This window comes from Cebidichthys violaceus, unplaced genomic scaffold (assembly GCF_023349555.1).
Source record: "Cebidichthys violaceus isolate CVI_PGR_0920_01 unplaced genomic scaffold, fCebVio1.0.p SCAF_15, whole genome shotgun sequence".
Classification (NCBI taxonomy): domain Eukaryota; kingdom Metazoa; phylum Chordata; class Actinopteri; order Perciformes; family Stichaeidae; genus Cebidichthys; species Cebidichthys violaceus.
The window spans coordinates 7,293,115-7,318,894 of record NW_027176318.1 but is presented as its reverse complement, the minus strand read 5'-3'; the positions used below and the strand labels follow the sequence as shown (position 1 = coordinate 7,318,894).

The 25,780-nt window shown below is 39.9% G+C and overlaps 1 protein-coding gene across 1 annotated transcript in view; it reads right to left on the bottom strand.

Annotated features, from left to right (window-relative positions):
• The window catches only part of cntnap2a (contactin associated protein 2a), a 303,910-nt gene extending 303,108 nt beyond the window's left edge, over positions 1-802 (bottom strand). The window contains exon 1 of the mRNA XM_068709763.1: positions 613-802. Within this exon, the coding sequence (XP_068565864.1) occupies positions 613-715 (103 nt within the window). The 5' untranslated portion in view covers positions 716-802. The remainder of the gene's footprint in view (positions 1-612) is intronic.
• Positions 803-25,780: the final 24,978 nt, after the last annotated feature.

Sequence of the window (25,780 nt, the reverse complement as noted above, 5' to 3'; positions counted from 1 at the left end):
ATCTGTAATGTGTCCCTGGGTCACTGACCGTAAAGATTTATCTTCCACAAAGCCCCAGACCATAACTCCCTCCTACAAATTTGGATATTCAACGAAACCTCTGTATTTGAATTGCTATTGGGCCAATGTAATAGTGAAAACAAATACAGTGACCTTATATAATGTTAATCCAGAAAACCCCTGAAAGGATTGACCGAATAAATGGCCATTTGTGATATGGTTTCAAACTGTTCACTCGAATGCACTCTGCCCCAGGATTGAGACGGCACAAAAGACAAGAAACCGTGAGAACCCGTGATCAAAAATCACCCGACGGTCACAAAATCCCGGGCGCTAAAATCAATAGAGGAGAAATCCCCAGGAGTTAACACGTGTAGATCTGAAGTCAGAAGGTAAGCCCGCTCCCTCTCCCCGGTACAGCCTGGCTCTTTAGCTCCAGAGTGCCCCAGCTGGCACCACCGCGGGCATACCTGCAGCCTCGCCGGTAAGCGCACCTTTCCGCTTCCACTGTTCTGCTCCAGAGACAGGTTCGGTCAGCTTCCCACCCACATCCAGACTCACCCGCTCAGCGCTGGGAGACACATCCAAAAAAAATAAAGAATAACAACTTACGGGTTGTTGGCAAAGCTCCGTGCACACAGTTGACGTGGCTGCAAATCCACAAAGCCACCGACAATAACAACGTCGATCCCTGGGCAGGACGGTGCCGGTGCATCTTCACGGCCGGTGCGGACGCAGCAGTGTTGGGAGAGGGAGAGGAAACACTCAGAATAAACAGCAGGGTGGTGGTAACGCCAGTCGGTCCGTCAGCCTCGCTTCGCAGTTGAGGACTGGCGAAGAGGAGCCTGGCTGCACTGACTCTCTCTCACTCTCATCTCACTCTCTCTCTCCCCTGTATCTCTCTCTCTCTCTCTCTTTCGCTCCAATAAAGAGATGATGTAAGGATCGCGCCGACTAACAGACTGGCCTGTGCTTGCAAGCTCATGCACCCCACTTCTCTCTGCAGCTATCTTACCTCCTTATTTAGCTATTCCCGAATAAAATAAAAACAAACAACCTCCTCCACAAGCACAGGACGAGCACGACTAAGTACGACTGTAGTGTACAGTATGGCTCCAGCAGTTCAAGGAGGCATGACTGTGCGCAGCTTAAATCCACTGAAGTGATTTCTCCTCTCCAGCGCTCCGGTGCGCTGTCCGTGGTGCTGAACTGAACTTATCTCAGTCTTACTGGCTCTCTCCCTCTCTAATGTCTTTTCCGTTTCTTATATCCAGACAGTGCCCCCCTCCTTCTCTAGATGGTGGTAGCCTTGTGCATTTGTCTCCTTTCCTCACACCCAAAGCTCTAACAAAAATACACACAACCTGCAGTCCCTCATCTCCATAGTTCCTTCTTTTATTTACCAGCTTTCGTTGTCAAAATACTTTTTGGGCAAGAATGATGATAAGTAATGTAAGGAGGCTTTATTAACAAACAGTCCTTGACATTTGTGGTAAGTACAATTCCCACAGATGTTTGTCGATGTGTCAGTGGGAGGCTAAATAGGAATACGGTCATATTAGCTACATTACTTCTTTTACACAGTTCATTCAGAAATGCATCTCAACTTGTCCACTTTACAGGGTTGCAGAGAACAGGGTTTATGGTTGCTGTACACAACACAAAAATATAACTATAAAAGGAGAAAAAGTGTTTTCAGAATATACACATGTTTTGAAAAGTCTATCCACAGTAAAGAGACATCTGTTGGTGAATATGCACTTTTATTTTACTTGAGTATCTAATAACTTGGCACATATCAGTTGTATTGCTTCCAGATAGCACAAATTGAGCTTTTTCTTGGGGAGCAAATCTACAATACAGTCATTTTCAAGTAATTCTCAAAACTTTGGAGGATTCAGGCCTGGATTTGGCTCAGCAAGGCATCACACTTGTTATGTAGCTCTATAGGTGTTGAATGTGACATGCATCTTATGTTCTCAAGAAAGGAAATATTTAAGTATCAAACTAACTTAGGCTTCTTCCAGTTCTGCCATCATTACACATCAGTGTTCATTAAGAAGTGTCCTGATTTTAGTCACACTAAGTTCCCTCAGACTAAACTATTGGTTCTTCTAATTCTTTTGCTCATTGTAGATGGATGTCCAGCTCTAGATGACTTTAGTCCTAAATGTTTGGATTCAAAATGACTGCCATGGTAGTTGTTCTGGTGTTAAACAAGCTCTTAAAGGCGTTTACATTTCCCTATGTGTATGACTCTGTTTAATTCTTCCCCCGAACTGTAGAGACAGTTCCTATGAGAAATTATGAATTGTACACATCTGCTTTCCTTCATCATAGGGGGGATTGTGGCTGTGGTGTTTTTGCTATATGAATAAGGAAAAACAATTTAAAGACATCCTTTAGAAGCTACAACATGTTTCCATAATGCCTAATTACTTTCCATATCTGCCTGTCCGCATTTGTCACCATCATGTCATCTGTCAGGAAGATAATATGTGATTATCACTACTGCAGGGAGCATTTTTCAAAGTGAAGAAACTGGTGAGTTGAAATGGAATTCATAACAGAAAGCTCCATCAGTGGTAATGTCTCACTTATTTCTTCAAATGAAGGATTAATTATGAAAGCAGCATGCTATTATCATGGATGCTGGAAGTAACGTCTGTCATGGTGAATGGAAAATGGACTTGCATTCATATCGTGCCACGCTAGTCTTCCGAACATTCAAAGCGGTTTACACTACATGTCAACACACACACACACACACACACACACACACACACACACACACACACACACACACACACACACACACACACACACACACACACACACACACACACACACACACACACACCTCATCAGAGTATTAACTAATGCTCACTCATACACTGATAGTAATTTGGGCTTCAGTATCTCTCCCAATAATACTTCGACATGTGGACTGGATGATCTTTGCATGAGTGAACAACCCGCTCCACCTCCTGAGCCACAGCCATCCCTGTTGTCAGTCCATCCTGTGGTGACCAACATGTCTGCACCAAATGGTTGTTGAGATATTTCAATCTGGACAAAAGTAGTGAAGCGGAGGCCTGACAGGCTGAAACTGTCATCCATAGAGCCACAATATCAGGTCTGACTTCTTATCTGTAGCCAGGGATATGTTAAGGAATAAGCCTCTATATCTCTTTTTCCTCTCCCTTTTTTGTTGTCTGTTTCCATCTTTTCCCTGTGTCTCCCTCCCCTGCTTGTTGATTCCTCCATTCACCCCTCCGCTATGCCTTTTTCTGTATGACAGTGGTCTTTCTCAACAAGGACTGCAAATGGGTTTGTCAATATGTCATGCATGGTAATTTACAACCATCACTCATTTCATAAAAAAAAAAAAACCAGTGATGACTGATGGCCCATAGATTTTGAAGAAAAAAGTTGATGACAGCTGTGATGAATATCCACAGTAAGACTGTTTTGTTAAGCAAAACGCTTGTGAGAAAGGAGAGATTTTTTTTTTTTTTTTTTACAGATGGCTGCTATCCTGGCTGACTCACTGCTGTCATCTACCCACTGTAGGGGGGGGGAAGAGAGAGAGAGAGAGAGAGAGAGAGAGAGAGAGAGAGAGAGAGAGAGAGAGAGAGAGAGAGAGAGAGAGAGAGAGAGAGAGAGAGAGAGAGAGAGAGAGAGAGAGAGATGATGTCACTTACAGTATTTGTGGGGTCACTAGAAAAGGTGCTGCCTTTATCTCTCACAAACAATATGAGGAAATGTCTGCAGGGCTAAACAGTTTTCTTAAGAAGAAGTTTCTCTAGAGAGACATGAACAAGATTTGGATTAGAATCTCTGGTCTGTTTTATGAGAGAAAATTACTGTGGTGATAACGAGCATTATTACGGATCCTGACTCAGCACAATAAAGTGTACTCTCACTAAAGTTAAAACACTGGACTGTATTCAATATACGCTGGAGAGGAAATGATTGGATGCACAATGCAAGCGATCTAAGGTGAATTCACTATTGAAATACCCAATTCAATTGGAGGGTTGGAGAATGATGTGACCAAATTTTACCCCAGGGAGGAACTCAGGAGTGGTCTATAGAGTGATTCACTGCTGTGAGGAAAGTAAAAAGAAAAAAGGAACACAAGCATCCCTCTTCCACAATTTCACCAGGAACTCCTCTTATTAAGTTGTAGAGTCAAAGACAGCCACAGAATAGGATGAAACTACTTGTTTTACTTTGTGGTCTCAAGTAGAGGAAAAAACAAACATCCTACTGAAAATTAAAAAGGAAAGGAAGCTTCTCATGAGGCTCTACGTTTCTGAAGTGCATGTGATGAGAAAATGTTTTGTCTAAGTGACCATCTCTGGTTCCTTTAGTGTCCAACACAAACAATGAACTGTGTACAACAAATCCTGATGTGTATAAACCAAAGGGAATGGCCCATAGTCAAGTCAAATGATGCAAACATAGCAGTCCTCGAGAAAAAAAAAAAAAAGCACTCACTTTAGGTCAGAGAAAGCTCACACATAAAACATTTAAGAACTCTAGCAATATCTCAAACACTCCAGAGCAAGCAGATATGGGGCTATTTTTAAAATAGGGTTTCAACAGATTTTCAGTAGGTTTCAACAGATTTTCAGTAGGTTTCAACAGATTTTCTCACAAATAATTCCCCTACACAATACTGTAGCATTTCTTGGATTGGATAATAACTGCTAATTTGCACACAGTATGTAATGTCAGACACAGTGATATAATTTCATTAAAGCCATACGTCAATCAATGTTATGGGCATTAACAACTGTAACTTCAATCAGTCACTGTTTCTCATAACATTTCCACACATACCTTTACATAATTGCTAATTATATATATATATATATATATATATATATATATATATATATAAATCTTTCACATCGTTCATAAATTATGAATGAATCTATTTCATGCTCACACAAGCCCTGCATAATGTGAAATGGTGGTTTAATGAATTGAGTGGCAAGAGCAAAGTTTTGACATCCTGCCTGTGTGAATTGTGACATAACCGAGCTACTGTTCCTCCCGAGGAAGGGTTGCCCGCACCGACACCTGTCCATCACCATCGATGATACCGTGGTGACGCCGACTCAGACTGCGAGGAACCTGGGTGTGACCCTGGATGACCAACTGTCGTTCTCAGCAAACATTGCATCGGTTACACGCTCCTGCAGATTCCTGCTCTACAACATCAGGAGGATTGGTGCTAGCCTACAGGGCAGTGAAAGGAACAGCTCCTTCCTATCTCCAGGCCACGGTCGAGCCTTACACCCCCGCCCGACCACTTCGCTCTGCTGCCTCGGGGCGATCAGTCGCCCCGTCGCTCAGAGGTCCTGGCGGCCGATCGACCCGGTCACGGCTGTTTTCTGTCCTGGCCCCACAGTGGTGGAATGAAGTTCCCACTGATGTCAGGACAGCAGAGTCGCTGCCCATCTTTTTTCGGCGTGAAAACTCACCTCTTCAAGAAGTGCTACCCTGAGCCTTCCACTTAGCACTTATTGTATTCGTAATAGTTTGTTTCTGCACTGTACTTTTGCTCTGGTTTATGCTCCTAGAGGCTTGTTTAAAAAAGGAGATGCACTCATGACTTCTGGTGACTAGTAGTTCTCTTGAATACACTTATCGTAAGTCGCTTTGGATAAAAGCGTCTGCTAAATGACTGTAATGTAATGAATCATTTTTTTTTACCACCAGGTTTATTAGCAGGTTTTTTAACCGAGCTAACCATGTCCTTACCGTGTTAGAGGAACTCAGCCAGTCAGCAGGATGCAGAGCTGCTGTGTTGGTGAATCCGCTGTAAACGACGATGTTGCTGTTGACTAGAAGTCTCCCGATTTAAGAGCAGTAGTAGTACCTTTACCTGCAAATATACACAGTTATTAATCTTAACGGGTAGATAAACTGTCACTTTTCAGGGGGAGCTCAGAAGTTCTGAGGCACAGACAATTAAAAACTAAAATGCCACATTTCCCAAATTAAGAAGTTGTCAAATGCTTTTACACAGCTGGTTCAGCACTGTGATGTTACAAAAGACTGTGCACTTATTGTCATGAATTTCATTCAAATTATAAACTAGATATTTTTTCCCCTAAACGCAATACAAAAACTTCCTCGAATCCAGGGTCACACTTGAAAAAGAGTATACATCGACATGATAATTTAATAAAGTAATAGCAGTGTTTTCACGTGTTTTCACATATGAAATAACAGATGACGGCTGTGTAACAGTAATAAATCGCACGTACATGCAAATGCTGCTTGCTAGGCATTCCCTCCAGGATCAGCACCTCAAAACATTTAAAAGGAGTTGGAGCCTGAACAAACATCGCATACGCCAAAAGCGAGAGATTGAAATAGAGGTTATAGAAATGAGAGAAAACATAGTAGGTGGAGAAGAAAAAGAAAGATCAAAGAGAAAGGAGAAGATGTGGGAATGGAAGGTGAGGAAAAAAGGAGGAGGAGATAGACAAAAGAATGGGAGAGGAGAGGGTAAGAGATGAGGACAAAGAGAGGAGAGGGAGAATTGGGCTCAAATTAGTGGAAAGCAACGCCAATCCATCATGTCATCAAACACCCAGAGAGGGGCTGGACAGAGATCCTCTGGAAGTCTCTCTGGAATGTAGGCAATGCATTTCTGGATCATTAAAGTGTCTCGATAAACTTCACATCCTGCACTCGGATGAAAATATCAAAGTAAAAGCAATTTATTTTACAAGTAAGTCTGATAAACATGTTTTTTTTTAAACAAATGTTTATAGTTCATAGAATTTAAAATATATAAAATACATCTAAGTTACCAGTGGGTTACTCTCCTCCTTATAGATCTGCAAGGCACTACCTTACTAAAATAGGAGAAAAATGATAAGTACAGCTATAATGTGACATTAAAATAACGTTCTTGTTGCAGACCGAGGTGCTGTGAGCGTACAGTAGGTTGTATCTTGACCTGTAAGTGCGGTCAAAACACACATTCACTATACAGCCCATTGCATTACGAGCAACTGTCAAGAACACATTGATATTATGTCTGTTCGCTGGAACAGTTTCTCACAGGGAAGGTTTTTGACTCGTCATGTTGTTGAAAAGCACAGATGTAACCTTAACTAATAACATTAATGCTGGCTCGTTTCCATTTAGAAATGCCCATCAGCCACGCCAGCGAGCCGGCCTTCCCACTACCAGAGGCCTAATTGGCACACCTGAATGCAGCTGTAAAGTGATTAGTTACAATTAGCTACACCTGTGTTTGACAACTATTAGCGTCAGCAGTGAGAAACATTAACGTTACCAGTGTCGTGCATTAGCTAACGTTAGCTTAAATCATTGTGCTAAGAGAGCTCTCGGGCTGACGTTAACCAACTCAAATGATAAATAGTTAAGCTTTACAGAAAACATAAATAGACTAATTACTCCTCGGTGCTAAACCCCAAACCACCTTCTCTTCTGAGAGTTGAAAGCTGGTAGTACAGCCTAAACATGTTTTTTTACAGTAACGTTAGACTTAGAAGGGGCTGTCAGCGCTCAAGTTAACGTTAGCTTTAACTTCTTAGTTGAAAACAATAGTCAATTTATGACAGTAACTCACCTGTATTGTTCTTTATTTTCCAGTTCTTCTTTGTGTCTCTCGCACAAACAATAACAAACGTCAGACGTGCAGGACTCTTTGTGATTCTTCTTTTCTTTTCTTATGTAAGATATAAATATCCACTTACGATTCGTAGACGAGAGTAAAGTCTTGGCATGAACTGGTTTATTAACGTAAACCACACTAAACAGTGCCGAACAAACTCGTATAAGTGAACATGAAGTTTCATACAGTTTAACGACCCTTCTTAGTTTACGTCACAGAACAGGTAAGCCCCCCCCCCTCCCCTCTGCTCTACCAATCACAGGCATGCACCTTGACCAACACCTACAGTGCAAGCCCGTGATTGACCAGAGAGAAGGCGACGACTCCTCTAATACAAAACTCCAAACTGAACAGGGTCGCTACACTACAATTTGGGGAATTTTACATGTTATGGTTTCACATTTGTTAATGATGAAGCCAAAAAATAAATAAATAAATAACACAAGATATAATTTCCAAATGTCAGCAACACTCCATTCTGCTGTATCATTGTTGCAAGCCTTGTAATAAATGTGACATTCAGACCAATTACTTCACAGCTTGTAGCAATTGTCACAATTAAGTATGACCCCACTGTAGATAGAAATGTGTTTTACCTACTCAGCAACAAGTGTCCCTACTTACACCATTTGGTGGTGGACAGAGCGAGCTTTCCAGGGTTCTTCCCTCTTCTCACACACTTAACATATGTACTGTATGTAGCATATAGTAAAAATCTTAAAAATTAGGAAACATTTCATCCCTATCTCACTCAACTTATTGCACTCACTGCTTGCTGCTTAGTGCCTGTGCCTGCCTTTCATTTGCATTGTACATGTACAGGGAGAAGAGGTAGAATGCTGCTACATTTCACTCCCAAAAGAAGCTCAGTGGAATTGACTTATGTTAATTAACGACCTTTGGTGTCAATCGTTCCACAGAATATTTGCATATTCTCAAAATAGCGCTAGAAGTAGGAAAATCAACATCTGTACTTCTGTGAATGTCTCCTTGCTTCTCCCCCTTCAAACACACAATAGCACTGCAATACAAATCACTATGCATTTTGTACAAATCACTGTAACTTGGGCATTGTGTTGATTAGCATGTGCAAATTATCTAGTCTTCCGTGTCGTGATACTTTTGTTTTTGTCTTTCTCTGTGCAGCAAATAAGAATCATGAACCAGCGTGCTCATTGTACAAAAGAAGAAACATGTATGTTCTTGGAATTTGGAGTTTATAATTTACATGGATTATGTCTTTTCACTTACGTTCAATTTTATCATGGTAAGATTTGATGATATTGTCTTAAATACAACTGTAGGTCATTTCAGTGCCTTGCATAGAAATTGATCTATCAGCAGTGGTACATACATTGATGACTGTAACAGTTGGGGGACAGCATCACTGCCCTTTAAGTCAAAGTCTAGAGGCAACACTTGGGTTGTGTTAAAACAATAAACGCAGTATTAATGGATCGAGTCAGATGGATTCCCCTTTTAGTCTTGTCAGTGTTTTCGAGGATTTCTTAAAAACATCTACTGGTCCTCCCTCACCACCCGCCTCCCAATTATTAATAAGAGATCCTCTCTGCCCAAGCATGGTCTGTAAACTGATGTCAGGCCCTTCTTATCCCTAATAGAAAATCCACTTGCAAAGAATGTCGAGCTCTCTAGTTATATAGTAAGAGAAGTAAATGTGGATCCACAAGTGAAGTGAAAAAGAAAACATACAAAAGAAACTGAAAGTTGCTGATGTTACATTTCACTGTATAAATCCAAACCCTATTTCAATGGCCGCTCAGGTCAGACAAGTTTCCATTCTGTTGGAAGACAAGAGACAGACACAATCTACGCTTACAAGGCAGGGTGGTCTTTTAATAATGTCACAGCATAATTGGTTTCTGAAACATTTCATGGCCTTAATTAACTAAATGGGCCTAAAGGAATCAGTGAGGGGCTGGGGGAAAGAGGAGGAAGGGAAAAGAGAGAAGCAGAGCAAGGACTAATAAGCGATTGAGATCAGATACCTTATCTCTTCAGTTCACAAGTCTGCTATTCATTCCTGGTCCTCCTCTCACCCTCACTCTCAAAAGGTTTCCTTCTCTCAGCTCAAATGAATCGACTTCCCATTCACAGGCTGTCTCCAGCACACGCTGGATAAAAATAAGCAGCTGACTATGGGCTGAATTTTTGTGGGAGCGCTGAACACTCTAAATGCTCAGTGCTAAGTATCAAGTGGAGACTATGGCATTTTTCACGTCTCACATGGAGTGCCAGAGTTTCTTCCTCAAGGGCTGATTTGCATTAGTTTCGTAACATCTTGGTCTCCTAAAAATTATATTTATATGCCACTACTCTGCATTAATAATTATGTTTTAGGCAAAATAGAAGGAAACATTTAGACTGCACCAATTTTCACTAGGTCTCTCTTTTTGTTTTTTTACAAACACAAACTCATACCATCAGAATAATCTCAAAGATGCACATCACAAAAAAAAAACACACACACGTAGTAACTCAAACCCTTACCCTTTTAATTGCCCTACCCTAACCATACTTAAATAGCCATGCACAGATATTTTAGGAGTAACCAAGTCAAAAATGATTGCTGAGAACATTACAGGGATTTCCCCTAGAAAATAATTACCGATTTAAAACGGTTGCACATGAATGGAGGTTTTAAAAGATTTGGCTGTTTTTATGTTACAATGAAGATTTGTTTTTAAGCTTCTTATTTACTGACTGATTCTCCTTATTTGAGTGTTAGTACTACTAGCACGGGATCATGTGCATTTCTGCAATATGTGTGCAAAGGAAGTACATTAAACAGAAAAACAGGATTAACTGGGCTCTGGGCTGGCAGACTGAATGACATTTTGGTCCAATCAAGCTGATGTTTTATCTCATTACAGGAATAATTGTGTTGACGTGTGGGCTGCATCCTTTCATTTGATTATACTGTATAGCACAGAAAATGAAGATGTTTTTCAGTAGATGCTGTTGTGACTTTATAGAATAGCGCTGATGCCTATGATGGGTTTTTGTAAAACACATCAGCATCGCTGAAAGCTATACAGTAATTATGTATTGGTTAGTTACTGACAACTTGGAAGAAGTTGACAACATGCATTGTTATGAAAAGTGTGGGGTGCAAACTCTGTTTTTGACCTAGAAAGTACATTTAGAAAAAATAGTTTTCACTACATATTTATCCCCAACATATTGTATTTAACATTTCTGAAATTAAAACCTTAACAGTTATAAGCAGATGCTGCTGAAGTTCATGTTGATACAGTTGATAAGGTCAGCAACTGGCTTTAAGCACCAGTGTTTTTGCATATTCTCTCTGTGGCACAATCAAACCTTCTTTTATGTGATGTTTAAAGATTATAATACAACTATATGTAAGAGGTTGAAGATGAATAAAGTAATTGTTGTAAGAGTAATAACATTCAGTAGAAATATAGAATGTATAAATATCATGAATCCGCTTTACGTTTCATAATTGGATGGAGTCACACCTCTGATTGCATTGTCACCATCTAGAAGGTATAGAAAACTATACAAACAATGTTCAAACATGGCTGGATTTTTCTGTTGCAATGTGTAGCAAAGCAACAGTGTTTCTTTCAGACCTGTAAACTTCACACGAGTCAGGCTTATTGAATATCATAAGCGATTTGTCATTGCGCATTTGTAAATTTTACAGATATGGTGCGATTTCTAGACAATGGCCTCAGATCAGTAGTGAGGTAACAGTCATTTTCTGGTTAGTACAGAACAGAGTTTGCACCTATAAAAACCTCCCAGCTACTGTCATGAAGAACACGAGTGATGGGGGATGTGCAAGAATATGACCAGACTTCACCTTTTAGCTGCAGGGTGATGTGCTCAGGAGGGAGGCTTCAACCACAGCAGCTGCTTTTAACTGCCCATTTGGTAGGTGTTAGTTGTGTGGTGGACAGGCATGTGTACAGTGGTGAGTGTATGCAGCAAGCAAAAAAGAAACAAAACAAAGTCAAAAAGGGCCTAGATGCTCACCCTTTTAGGCAGGACCAAGGCCACGAGATGAGTGGGCTGTAAGTGAGCTTTACATTCGCCTTTACAGGTGCAGGCAATCATACCGAAGGCTACAAGGAGACCAACCACAGACCCCCAGGCGGAAAAAGAAAGACAACAAAAGACAAAAAAAAAGCATCAACAGATAGGGTCATGGCCTTGGAGTTGTCACACTGACTAGCTGGGTGGCTCCACATAGGTGTTTGGCAAGGTTGCAATCTCATGAATCATTTCCAGTTTTTCCCCATGCCAATCATATTTCGGTACATTTTTCCACCTTTGATATGTTGAGCTGACAATGACAGAATACATTATGCAGACATAACAAAACAAAAGCTATAGTTGTATTATGGAAAAATTCAACTTCCACTTTGGAAGGTGCTCTTGGAAGCAGAGTAAACTTCTGAAAACAGACAGATTGAAGAAGGGAGTTGTTGATTGACAAGTTGGTTGTCTATGAGTTAACCAAATCGTCCTTGAATACCAATGTTGATTTAAGGAAATAACTGGTTTTATGTTTTTGTGCTCTGTCACAATGTCTCATTCTTCACATGTCCATTTCAGCATACTGTATCAGTTTCTTATTTCAATTCACCCCACAGTTTGAGATTTTGATTTCTAACAGTTTGCATTAAGGCACATTGGTATTATTCTTTTTATGTGAAAGCAGTCATCCAATTACATTTATGAAGTAACATCTTTGGACATTACCTGGTTTCACTTTATGACCGAGTGGAGAAGAAGGGCCTGGAAAATTGAAAACACTAATTGCATTTTCAGCGTGTGATAAAAAGGGACAACTGCTTGAGCCAGAGACCTGTAAAGAACATTAAAGTCTGCAAAAGAGCTGGAATAATAAAAAAGCTGTTGAGCTCATTAACTCCCTTCTTCCCCCTCCTCCTTTCCTTCGTTGCTTTAGGTTTTCTCTTTGTGATCTCTTCAGATTTTTTTTATTTCCTCCCGTCCTTCTTCTTTAAAACACAACTTTGCATATTTACGTCACCTTGTTCTTCTCACTTCACCCTTCTCTTGCGATGAGATGATTATAAAGCATGTTTCATCTCAGTTGCCTACTGTTAAATGCTAATGACTGATCACATTAGCCATATCCTTTATCATCTCAAGTGCCACGGCGACCCCAAACCCAGCCAATCCCATCGCCTTGTAATTAATGAGTGTTCCGTTAACGATCTCATGCACATGCTCTACTGACTGATGGAATGTTTTGGGAATGTGTTGCCAGGTCACTGTGGTTATTGGGCACCTCGTTAATGATGGAACGTTCTCCCCCTAACGAGGGGTGGGGCGGTGGCGCGTGTCCGAGCAGGTGTGGCACTAAGAGATGGCTGATCAAAATGGGATTTGCAGGCTGATCGCCATCAGATCTGAATGAGGATGTCCCACATTCAAATGAAGAGGATGTTACGTCAACTATGGGATAACTACAGTTCAGTAGTTTCACTTTGTGGATTGGTGCAACACTTTCTAGAGACATTTATTGTTCCCAGACAATGTATCCTAATCACTTAAGTGGCCCCTCACTTCTCCTGTATAGCACCACATGAGTTTGTGCTTTTGAGTGAAGTGTCTTGACAACTATTGGGTGGAATACCATGAAATCTGGTACAGACATATATGTCCCCCTCAGGAGGAAACAGGAGGATAAGTTGGAGAGGCCATGGCATGATTCCAAATCTGATCAGAAAATCCTGATCTCTCTGATGCGCCCAATGCTTTATTTATTTATTTTTTCTTCCTTGAAATGCCCACCCTCTTTTGTCATTGCTCCAGTCTTTATCACTCTCACCCGCAAAGTCCTAAACAGACCCTCCGGCTCTTGCTAATACTCAGCGTTTGTGATTTTGCTGTGAAGGCATTTTCTCTGTTTGTGGTGGCCATTCATCCATAAACTGGATTTATAGTAGCAAATCCAAGGCTTTCTTTACCGGCTAGTCCTTACTCTCAACTAATGTGTGTGTGAGCGTGGAAGTCTGTTTGTGTGCGTGCGTGCATGTGCACGTATGCACTATTTGCTCCCGGATTTTACTTCTCGTTGGAGGCTGAAGGTCGTGATGCCTCCTAATCCGTGATGATTGGCTGGCTGCTGGTTACCTCCAAATATGGACAGCTGCCCTTTTGCCCTTGTGCTGCTGCAGTCCTCAAGTCTAAAATCCCACACCCTGCTTCCAAGTCTTCCTGTACCCCACCACCCCTACCTCTGAGCACACACACACTCTCACACACACACACACACACACACACACACACACACACACACACACACACACACACACACACACACACACACACACACACACACCTCTTCTCTCCTCTTACATCCTCCTGCTAAATCTCTCCAGTGCAGCCAATAAAATGTTCCGCAGAATACATAAAACGTACACCACAGTATTGTTCCAACTTTTTAACATTGCATTGACCCTACTAGACAATTTCAACAACAACATGGATGAACAATTGAATAACTTATATTCCTTTTTTGTTTTAACTGCAGTTTTGAGGTCAACCAATGCAGGTTGAAACACAAAAGAGGTATGTATTCATTGATGTGTCTTACCTTGACTGAGAAAGAGCGGAAAATGAAGAAAATATGCTCAAGAGATGAAAAGTCAATACTGCTTCTGGCTGCTCTTTTTTCATGGTAAGATACTGCAAGTATCAAGTTAAAAAAAAAAGAAGCAAAATGATCCGATGATCTCTGCTTTTTACAGTATAATAATTTTTCCTTTTCAAAATATAATACTCGGCCCCGAACGTAAACTTGCACCCTTGGGGAGAGTGTTACTTTCATAATTACATTTAATGACAGGCACATTACTCAATAGCATAAAAAACATAATGGCCGCCAGATTCTTCTCAATATTACAGCAATATTTTCCTCAGAGCTTTAACCAAGCCATCCCATGTTTTAAAATATGCATAGATTTGGTAGATAGGAATTTATAAGAGCTACCTTTCACATTCATGTATTACATTCCCAACTCAAAAATATTAATTCACCTAACACCCTCATTATTTCAACCATGAACTCAAACTCACCTCATACCATACCTTTCAATTTCATTATCACCCCTCTCACCACCAATAGCACCTTTCCCTCACACCATTTTATTATTAAAACTATGACGATGTAATATATTTTCACCAATGATGGTAATGTCTTGTCCCAGGTAATTCCAATTGGGAAGCCTGACGACTCATTTCAGTGCAGAGTGTGGGGCTAATGGGAAAGTGACCAGGGCTCAAGAAAGATAGAGACCTTTTCAATTACTTTGGAGGTGAGAGGACGACCCATTTCACCATATATATATGATTGGCAATAACACCATAATAATCAGGAGGCTGGGAGCCCAGGATAATTTTACAGTCATGTTCTACTATTTTTTATTTATAAAATGCCAGGGGTCATTTGGCCTTTAGGGGTAAAACTGGATGGAATAGATAATCTACTGCAGAAGAGTCTACACAAATACAATACGTATAATCCTGTGTGATTGGGAAATTGAATGTTACATTTGCAATGTTTTGCTTAGCTTCCTGCATCAACAACCATCTCATATGTTCCATCCAAAATGACGTGTTTGCACCGAAAGTTTATTTGAACAATTGATTTGTAAAAACATATTTTTAAAACATCAATACCCAATGGTCATCATTGTGCATTTCTAACACCTGTTTTACAATAATGTTGTCTAATAATGACATTAGGGGCCAGCAGTGTAGTTGTCAACAAAACAACATTTTGTTTTAACTTCATACCATCAATTAATGTGAAAGGTGTTGCTTTTTCAGGCTGTCGCCTTTTCATTTTAGAACAGATTTCCTCATTCACCCAATTGGACTCAGTGTAGGCGGTAACTCACTGTTGCGTAGTGCTATACGATGCTGTGCTGATACCAAACTGCTTTTAATCTCCAGATGTGCATGCAGATGTCACATGCTAGCAATTTAATGGTGGGTGGTAATATTTTTTTTATGGCAACTGCACTGAACTGATGAACCGATAATCCATCATCATCCCCCATGAGAATGAATACCAATATATGTGTACTGAGATTGGCATTAGTAATTTGGACAGGGAGCTATTATAAGATGAACTCTCCCAAAATGTATCAATTTGCTTCTTTAAACCTGTATTTATCCACACAAAACGTTGATGGTGTTGGTGGTGATGTTATTGCTCAGCATCGCCCTGTTTTATATTCAAACAGTCACTCACATTGAAACCTAGGGGAAAATCATTTTTTTATTGTCAGTGACTGAACGGCCCTGCTGGAGGAATGGGAGCATTAAGTGCTTTGATCAAGGGATTTCGGGTTATGACTGATAAAGTTGATCTCAGAAACGCACCAAGATGTACTGTAACTGAACTGAATTTCTATGCTATGTGAGTTTAATAGAGAGTAAATAGCGCAGCCCAAATGCCTGATGAATGAGGTGCAGCAATGGGAAGAAATGCCACCAAACAAAGACATTATCTTGGGTCAGATAGCTCTGTTTCTGTCTGAGCCTGCTTGTCCCAAAATGGCTCCATTAGCAAATACAATTTCAGCCGTTACAGACGACTGAAAACCCTATCAGAAAGAAGCACACATAGCAGGAAAACTGAGACACACACACGCACACACATGCACAGCATTACCCAGAGGCAGGTGTGCATGCTTATACACCACATGCACAAAGAAATTGAGACACACAGAAACACACACACACACACACACACACACACACACACACATTGTGTATTGTTTTCCTCTTAAACAACTTGATTCGGTGCCATAATTAAAAACAGCCTATTGAACACAAGAGAAAAAGGCTAAGGATGCATTATATAGAGATCATGCAGAAAAAAAAAATCATTCCTACTGTATCTGAGCTGCATTTGGAATTGTGCGGGAGAAATGGGAATACGGGACACATGGAGAGAGCAAAAAAAAGTAAAGAAATGTACAAATGAAAGGGTAAAAATGCATGAGAGAAAATAGGAAGGGAGAGATTATGTACTGTTGGCAGATCGTGTTTCTCAACTGTGTGCCGGGGTGAAATGTGAAAGATGTCGTGTTAGCTGAAAAAACCGTCCCTGGCTAAGCAGAAAAGTATTTGTCTCGGTTGCTGGCAGAGGATTTGTGACACTGTGTGGCAGAGGCATGAAGACACATAAAAAACATTTTCCATCACTAATTCAATCTTAAATGTTAAGCGAATTTAAAAGAATAACTTATTATGATAAACAAATCGATCATCAAATCGATCTAAACAATGCCATTTTTTTTTGTACAGCTGATCCAATTGACATTTGCATGTTAAGCTACCTTCAGCTCCTGCACATATTAATCAACTTGCCTTTACTGAATTGTTTGGCCACTTGTGTGGAAACAACTTTTAAAACACAACACTGGCACATTATCACATGTTAAGTTAATATGAAATCTTGCATGCAACATTAGCATTCCGGTGGAGTTGTGTTTACGGCCCCCTGATGAATTCAAGTCCAACATTCACTCCCTTTAGTCTCCACCAATTTCTGGTAGAAATGTCAGGCTTTTTAACAGGTAAATGCTTCATTATGTTTACAAGCCTAGATGGTAACTTTGTCTTTTGTTGAAAGGCAGGTAGCATACAGTGGGTGTTTCCAAAAAAATGAGACGGAAGACGATGAAACAGTACATGGAGCCGAGTTGGGTGATGATTCTCTGAGGCTTTGTCATTACAAGTGACCCCTTTCTCACAAAAGTAGTCATGTGATCCGCTGCTAGCGTGAACATTTTAATGATAGGCTCTTTTTTAAGAGCTGCCCATGTGTTCATAATAGAAGTGGTTGTTTCTTTCACGATGAAGTTCCAAGTCCCTCTGTTACACACATTGACACTCTCTCTCCTGGCATCTGCTGCAGAATTTGACAAAAACAGTCCATGGGGAATTGCAGCATAGTAACTCAGTTTGTTGGCTTACCAATGCTGGATGCCAGTGGCTAAGTCTAATGATCTAATAAGCTAATGATCCAAGTATAGCGGCCAGCAGTGCTGCCACCCAATGGCTCAATGATAACCTTGAGCCCTCAGCTCAAGAAAGAAACAAAGCATTGCCAACAGAAATGAGGGAGCACTTGACCGATGACCACGTGTAAACTGACTGTCTAGTACAAGTAAACACATGAGTCCAGACCTACGGTTTGTCTTAGGAATCATTACAAACCAACAGATCAATTATGCAACACACATCCAAAGACACACAGTAGGTCAACTCCGTCAACTCCATGAAAAGATAATTTTGTTAACATGGATGCAGACACTGTTCTCATTTAATGGTGTTGGTTTGGTTTATTTTGGTGTTTATTTTTGAGTTCAGCAGATAAATTGATGGATGTCATGATTTATTCAAATTACAATTAGCTGTTAGCAAGGCAGCATAAACATTGGATGGTTCAGCAGATGGAGGCAGTGAAATTCTCATCAGCCACAAAAGTCACAAAGGAAAAGTATGAAGAGCGACGCAGAGAGGGACTCTTTTTTTTTTCTCCTTGGTTTGCTCTTGAAGCCACTTCCTCCACCTTCTTTTTTACATATATAATGGAATGATTCTGGTATTTTTGTATAGCTTAACCATATACACTCATTCAAGTCTGCATGACAGTGTTACAAAATAACGGTAGCACTTTCCTTACAATGAAGAAACATGGAGCCAGTGCATTACGTAGTTGTGTGTGTATGTGTGTGTGTGTGTGTGTGTGTGTGTGTGTGTGTGTGTGTGTGTGTGTCGTCTTATTATTATTAATTGTGTTTTGACAGCCTGTAAGTTCCTCATTCTCTCTCCAACTGGAGACATCTGTTTTCCATCTAAACCTCACAGCCATAGGGAACCCCTCTCAAGACACATGCACATCTGCTCACCCACACACACACACACACACACACACACACACACAAACATATGTACAAAAACGCCAACATTTTGTCATCAATACACAGATGTCACATTTAAATTATGAAGAACCGTGCAACTTTCCAAATTACAAAACGCTCCATTTCACATGCAAGGAAATTACAAAGTAAAAGGGACCGTGGGAAATTAACTTGTATCTAAGCTTCAAATCAAGTCAAAATCAAGTAATTTGGAATATGAAATTATACTTTATATATTTTAACTTTTTTGAATGATACAAATAAAATAAGTATAAAATCTTGCTGTTGAAGTCATTAGATTTGATCCAAAAGCATATCAATGTTACATTGCTTCAATTCAGTAAGTTCAGCACTGATTTGTTAAAAAAACCGATCATGGTTACATTTAGGGTATAAGAAAGCAAGAACAAGTGAAGACCAATGTCAAGTCAACTATAACCTGTAATTGCTCCATTATCACTGACTCACAGACCAACTTTGCGAACACAGAGGCTGAAAAATGTGGAGCTTGTGTAAAAATCACTTCATGTCAAACCTCAAATATGCATTCCTTCGAGAAAAAACAAGCGATGTTCCGGGAAAGCTTCTCACTTCATTCTCGCTCAGGGAAACATTTAGTTGTGTTTTCCCAAATGTAGATACGGTTCGATTAAAATTCCAACTTGAAAGCACAAAGTTAAATCCTTCCTGCTCCAATTTGCTGATGCTGGTGTTGCAGCCTTTTCCAAGATAATTATAAACTTATCATTTGCTAAACCGGGTCAGTACATGGCCAAATTAAAAAAAATAAGAAATATCTCCATGGCTACAGCATGTTATCTGTGTTAAAAGAGGTTTGCAGAGGATACAAAAAACCCTCCTAATGGATCTAGTACACATGGAAACAAACCATTATAGAGTAAATCCATTACATAAAAGGCAGAGGCCAGTTTGAAATGCCCCCCTAAGAGTATCTAAGACCATGGGAGAAATGCCACCAGAGACAGCCAGGTAATATTTGTTTGTATTGACTTCAGACCCACAGTATCTATGGGATTGGATGAAAACAGAGTGTTATCAGTGTGGCTTTCTAATGCACAACTTACCTCATTGGGGAGAATATATTAGCCCATAAAAATCACATATTTCTTAAATTACCAAACATTTACAAAACCAACAATACATGTTTTAATTGATTTGTCTTCAAAAAGGAACCCACTGGCTTCAGTTCATTTCACTGCAGTATGAAAATGATAATCCAACTCGGTGAATAATATTAAAATCTTATTCCATTAATTATGTTTGTTGAAGTTCTATTATGGCCGTTAGACGACATGCTGTGCTCCCTGGTGTGAATTACTAGAACACTTAATAGATCTGAGCCATCGTTAATAGAATTCGTCTCACCTTGTGCTTTTCCTGCTATGACGAGTCAAAATGTATGCCATGAAGAAGGTGTTTTTATCAGATGTTCGCGTGTCACTGAATGAGTTGTGAAAACGTAAGTATTATAAAGTATTTTTTCTTGTCAATATATACTTGCTCAATGCGTATAGTGTCTTTTCAAATGAACTTCCAACTTCACAGGAAGTTGGGTTTAGGCAACAAAACCACTAAGGAACGGTTAGGAAAAGATCGTGGCTGACGTTCACTTGATTGACTAACTTACTCACGTGAGTAGCGAGTGCCTAACCAGTTACGTTACTTGGCGACTGACACGACTAACGAATGATTAACAAGTCACATTTCTACTGAGTGACGTGACAAAATGAGTCAACGCTGACTTTCTGTTTCACACGGGACACTAACAGTGGTCTCCTGGGTCAAAGACCTGTGTTTGTTTGACCCATCCACCACACCTCCCACCCACCGTGATGGTCTTCACACTATGTCAGTTGCTCTTAATGTCTAGTTGAAAGCCTGGTACTGGTATCAGGTGCCGAGGGGGGGAGAGGGATTTTTGACATGTTTAACTTTCTAACACTAACTCAAAGCAACTCAGTTTTTTTTCATAGACCACAGCAAAAAAACATGTACGCTATTTAAGTACTGCTTAAATAATATATTGTTTCTCCTAATAGCTACATACAATTTGATTTGACAGGAGCAACAGCAATTGTATGTGTGTGCTGTGGAAAAAGAGGTTCAATATCACAGTTGGATTGTAAGCCAGTGTTAGTGAACACTCATGACAGGAATGCAACATGTCTGCAATTTGTCACAGCCCCATCATTTCACTCATCTCATGTTCCAGACAAGCAGTACTGAAAAACCAACACAGGTACAGCACCATCATTTTGTCCTCTCCTCAAATGTTTTTACTCCAATATCCCATCTGGCTTTGTCAAATCTTCACGAACCAAAACAGAAAGTGATTGAGTAAATCTCAATTGCATGTGAGAACATGTCAATTTCTGCTGGAACATTAAGAGTAACTTGTGTGCATATCAGTCAGCAATATACGACAACGATGTCTATTACTATATTCATTGAAAGAGAAAGTGTGTTTTGTCTTTACTGGTTTATTTTCACTATAAAACAAAATGTCTGTGTTCTTCAGTGCACTTACGGTCTGGATCTGAACATGCAAAGACAGGCAGCATCACAACTGTGCTGAAGTGAATATATATATATATATATATATATATATATATATATATATATATATATATATATATATATATATATATATATATATGTACACGTGTCTGAGTTTGGGACTGAGCACTTTTTGGCTGTTAAATCAAGTAGCTGAGTCAGCACTTCAGTATTTTTGGGCCTCTATTCAGCATTTTCCTCTCTCTTCCCTCCGCACTGCATCTGTTTTATCATCCTCGCACACACCTCCGTTATCCTGTGCACCCCATGTACACTCTGAACTCTTCCCTATAATATTCAAATTCAATCTCTTGTTCCAAATCTGCAGCTCACCTTGTTTTCTTTCTTTCTTCAATAATGCTCCCGTTTCCCCTCCCCTTTTCTATCGGTAGAGACACCAAAGGAACTTTGTCTCAGTCTTCACTGCTCTCAAAGAGAAAAATAGGGAAACATTTTGATTTAATGATCATTCCAGCTTGCTGTACACAAGCCTTCATCATCAGATTGATAAAACATATAAAAAAAAACTAGACACCATACAATCCAAAACTAAATGGCCATTGAGCTCACAACGCTGCACACCTTTTTAACAATTTAAGGGGGGGGGGGGGGGGGGGTTGCTATGGAAACCACTTTTTTCCTTCCAAGCTAGCTGCATATGGCTCTGTGATTGTCTGTTGGCTGGTTGGTTCTTACTGAAATATCTCAACAACTATTGGATAAATTGTAAATCTGAAAAACCTGTAAAACAAATTATATTCCCATCGGCCTCAGCTGTACTTTGTATTTAGTGCTAGGTACCAAATGTAAGCATGGTAACATTATACCCCCTAAACATCCGCATGTTAGCATTATCATTGTGAGCGTGTTAACACGCTAACATTAGCATTAAGCTCACTTTACCTCACCGAGCTGCTAGAGAGCAGTAGTACAGTAGTACACTGCTCTGACAGGCACTCTTATAGCAATAAACACCTTGCAGTAGAATAAGTCACCTAAACTGACTCTTAACTTTTAACAGTGAAGTACACATTAATGCAGAAAACACTATCAGCAGCTATGCATAATCAGTTCCATATAGTGTGGATCGTTGGTTGATAATGTATCATGTAATCAGCTCATGTTAGCCAACAACATTAAAGAAATGAAACAAAAATTGCTAATAGCTGTCGAGGACAAGAGGGTCTAACGATATTAGCCACAATAGAATAAAAAGATCCTAACTGATCCTTGGTGCAATTATTAACAGGCATTTTCTCTCAAATGGGAAGTAAGGAAATTACCCCAGACATGACACTAATGTGTATGGATGGTTACAGAATGAGCTGGGATGCAAATATGCATTTCAAACTGTCTACATTTAGCATTTCAAAGTAATGCCAGATAGACAGATCTTTTTCCTTTTAGTGGAATAAACATGCACAGATACACTACATACTCGCAGACACTCTAATGATCATTGGCGTCTGCAAGCGTGACAGTCGTGCATAAGGACTGTATACTTTCTCACATTATGGATCAGCTGAAATCACGTTAGAGGAAATTACAGCTCCTGTCTTATATGCCTGCCGATTTACAATAAAGCCAAATAACAGTGAGGGTGAGATTTTGAGAAGCGATGACCTGGTAATAAGTAGATTTGTTTGCAATAAGATTGTTTAATTTCATGTTAAGTTAACTGTTAAAGTATAACCAGACTTTTTTTTTTTTTTAATGTTGACCTATATGGTTTGACTGATCATGAATAAAAACTTCCATGCTCTTCCATGCAGTTAAGTACTTTGAATTAAGGCTCTCCCACCAAATAGCATGTGTTTTATTACAAATCGTAAAGCTCCATATGGTTGGCAACCCCAAATTTGAAGGGCCCTATGCTGTCCTTATTTGGGAGTTTCTTTGGTCTTTGAAGTTGGTTATCTTCTCAGCAGCGTTTGCAGCTGTGGTAGCTATAGTGCTTAAAATTAATCCATATATTAATAATGTCAGAGTTCTGTCTCCCTGTCTCTTTCTCTGGGATGCAACATTAGACGAGAAGAAACGTTTTAATCCATGCATACATGTTTAGAGAATTTTGTTACCAAAGGATTATCATTTCTATCCCCTCAGCACAAGTACCTTTGATTCTGTCAAACACAGTCTCACTCACACGTACGCACACACACTCACACACACACGCACACACACTTACATTTTTGACCAGCAATGGCAATTGCCACGCAAGCAGAGTCCCGCAGATCAATGCATGTGCACACACTGCTCCATGCAACTCAAAGGTGTGAATGTGTGCCCGGGCGTCTGCGGGTGTGTTGTTGTGCGCGACACGATCAAAGGTACTTGTGCAGGAGGGATAGAAACGATAATCCTTTTGTAACAAAATTCTCTAATCATTTATGCATGGATTGATACTTTGCCTCAGCTGAAACAGAGCACACCGGGGGCAGAGAGGCAGAGAGAAGCTGACAGATGCATAACAGCGACAGATAAGAATTGGAGAGTCTTCGAGGTTAGCAAATAACTATATTTATATAAATATTCTAATGTATCATAGCATCTCAGGTCTTTTTCACTTAGGCTTTGTATTTGTAGCTTCTTTGTTTTCAGAGAAACCAATTCCGAGAGAAAGCAATTGCCTTATTGTTAATTAACTGGAATAACTCTTACAGTGTAGGGCCACTGTTTGTTAATAAATTTGGCGAATGCAAGGAAGAAGCCCCCATTTGCGAGTAAAAAAATAATAGCTCATTACAATATGATGGTATAATATGATTATTTTTTTTTAAGCAGTAAACTCGAGAAATGCTGCAAATATTCTCCACATGAACTGGCCTGCGGGGGCTGTAGGTGGTCCAGAGCTCATCAGCATTTGTCCAGGCTGCTGGTTATTTTAAGTGTTATCACAACCTCATGTTCTATTTCTCCTATTTAGAAACAGATTCCTCACTTAGTAACAATTAAACATATTTATTTCACCCTGAGTAGCAGGTGTAGTTTAGAAATTACTTCATCGGCATTGACAGTCAACAACAATACTCTAGAGATTTGGACAAATTACCGCGTGTTTGACAGTTCAAAGATAACATTTCACTTGCTCCATCTATAAATCATAAGTTCAGATGAATGAATTTTGCATTTGGCTACTGCTGTACCTCTTTTACCGTAAATCTCCTAGCAACAACAGAATTTTGCCCTTTTCTTCACACTAAGAATATCGTCTTGATAATTGCCTCCACAGTGAACAAGTTCTGTGAGCAGATTGTCAAGTGCTCGGCAAAAAGCGTGAAAGGATAATTATGGGTCAAATTATGCCTTTTAATAATGCTCCAAATGAGCTCCATGGGTTTCAGTTTCCATTGGCACCCTAATGAAAGCTACTTTAATGTCGCACTCCCAGCCCTACCGGTAGTTTGAATAAGCTCCATTTCTACCACTGCTTAGGCCACTGTTCTGTTATGATTATGTGACTTTGTTCATCAGCAGCCTTCTCAATATGAATTGGCTGCAGGACAGTGAAAAGCTCAGAAAATAGAGGAATGACTACATGATTGGAATATAAAGAATACTCTATTTTCATGAGAACACATTTTCGCATGATGTAATTTTAGATCAAATTATATTTAGCACACCAGTAGGCATTATGCACATAATTAGGGCTGTATTGATTGTATGAACAAAAGCAATATCACTCTGGAAAAGTATGCAATGGTCAAAAATGTATTTTCATTTATTGTAATAACAGTGCTGGTTAGGACACATGTAGCTGTAAGAAATGTCTTTTATCCAACAACTTTGGATTCTAAGATAAGTAGATGTCAATATTTACATGAGTCCAAAGGCTAATGTCCAAATGTTCTGTACTGTATTTGCTGGCGTGTTTAGACTATGTTTGTTTCAGTAATCCAGCAGCTTGTTCAGCTTGTTCATGACACGCTTTGGTTGAAATGAAACATTTTTTTATTCTGCAGTCAATATCTAATTTTCCTGTTTTGCCAGGTAGAACAAACTAGAGAGAATACACTCCCAGCTTTCCTCACAGTCCACCTGTTACAGGAAACTGCATTTCTTCCTTTCCCCGTCTTTCTTTTTTTCCCTTCCGTTTTCTCTGCTCTCATACACACTTACAAACAAACACACTTTATTCCATTCTCTGACTGACAGACCCCTCTCCCTGACCATATTGCATGCGCTGGGAGCTAACAATAAATCCATTAAGTTTGTAATTGATTAGTTGTCCTACACTGGCTATCTTGCGCTTACCACACTCTGCTAAGACTTTAGATGGTCACATTGGCCTGGGGTTTAATAGAATGCAACTAAACAGACACATACTTATATGCACCAACACATCATTTCTAAATCAAAGTGATTCTCCCTTGGGCTACTGGTATTTACTTTATCAAAACAAAACCTAGAAAATGATAAAGTAGCCATTTTCTGCCAACCTGCTGCTCCTCTGTGTGTGCCTGTGGCTGTGCTCTCCTCTGTGCACGTCGGTGCGTACATGTACGTTCACATTAGCGCGTGTATACCTGTGTGAGATGCGCGGGGAAGAAGCATCTACTTATAAATTATAGAG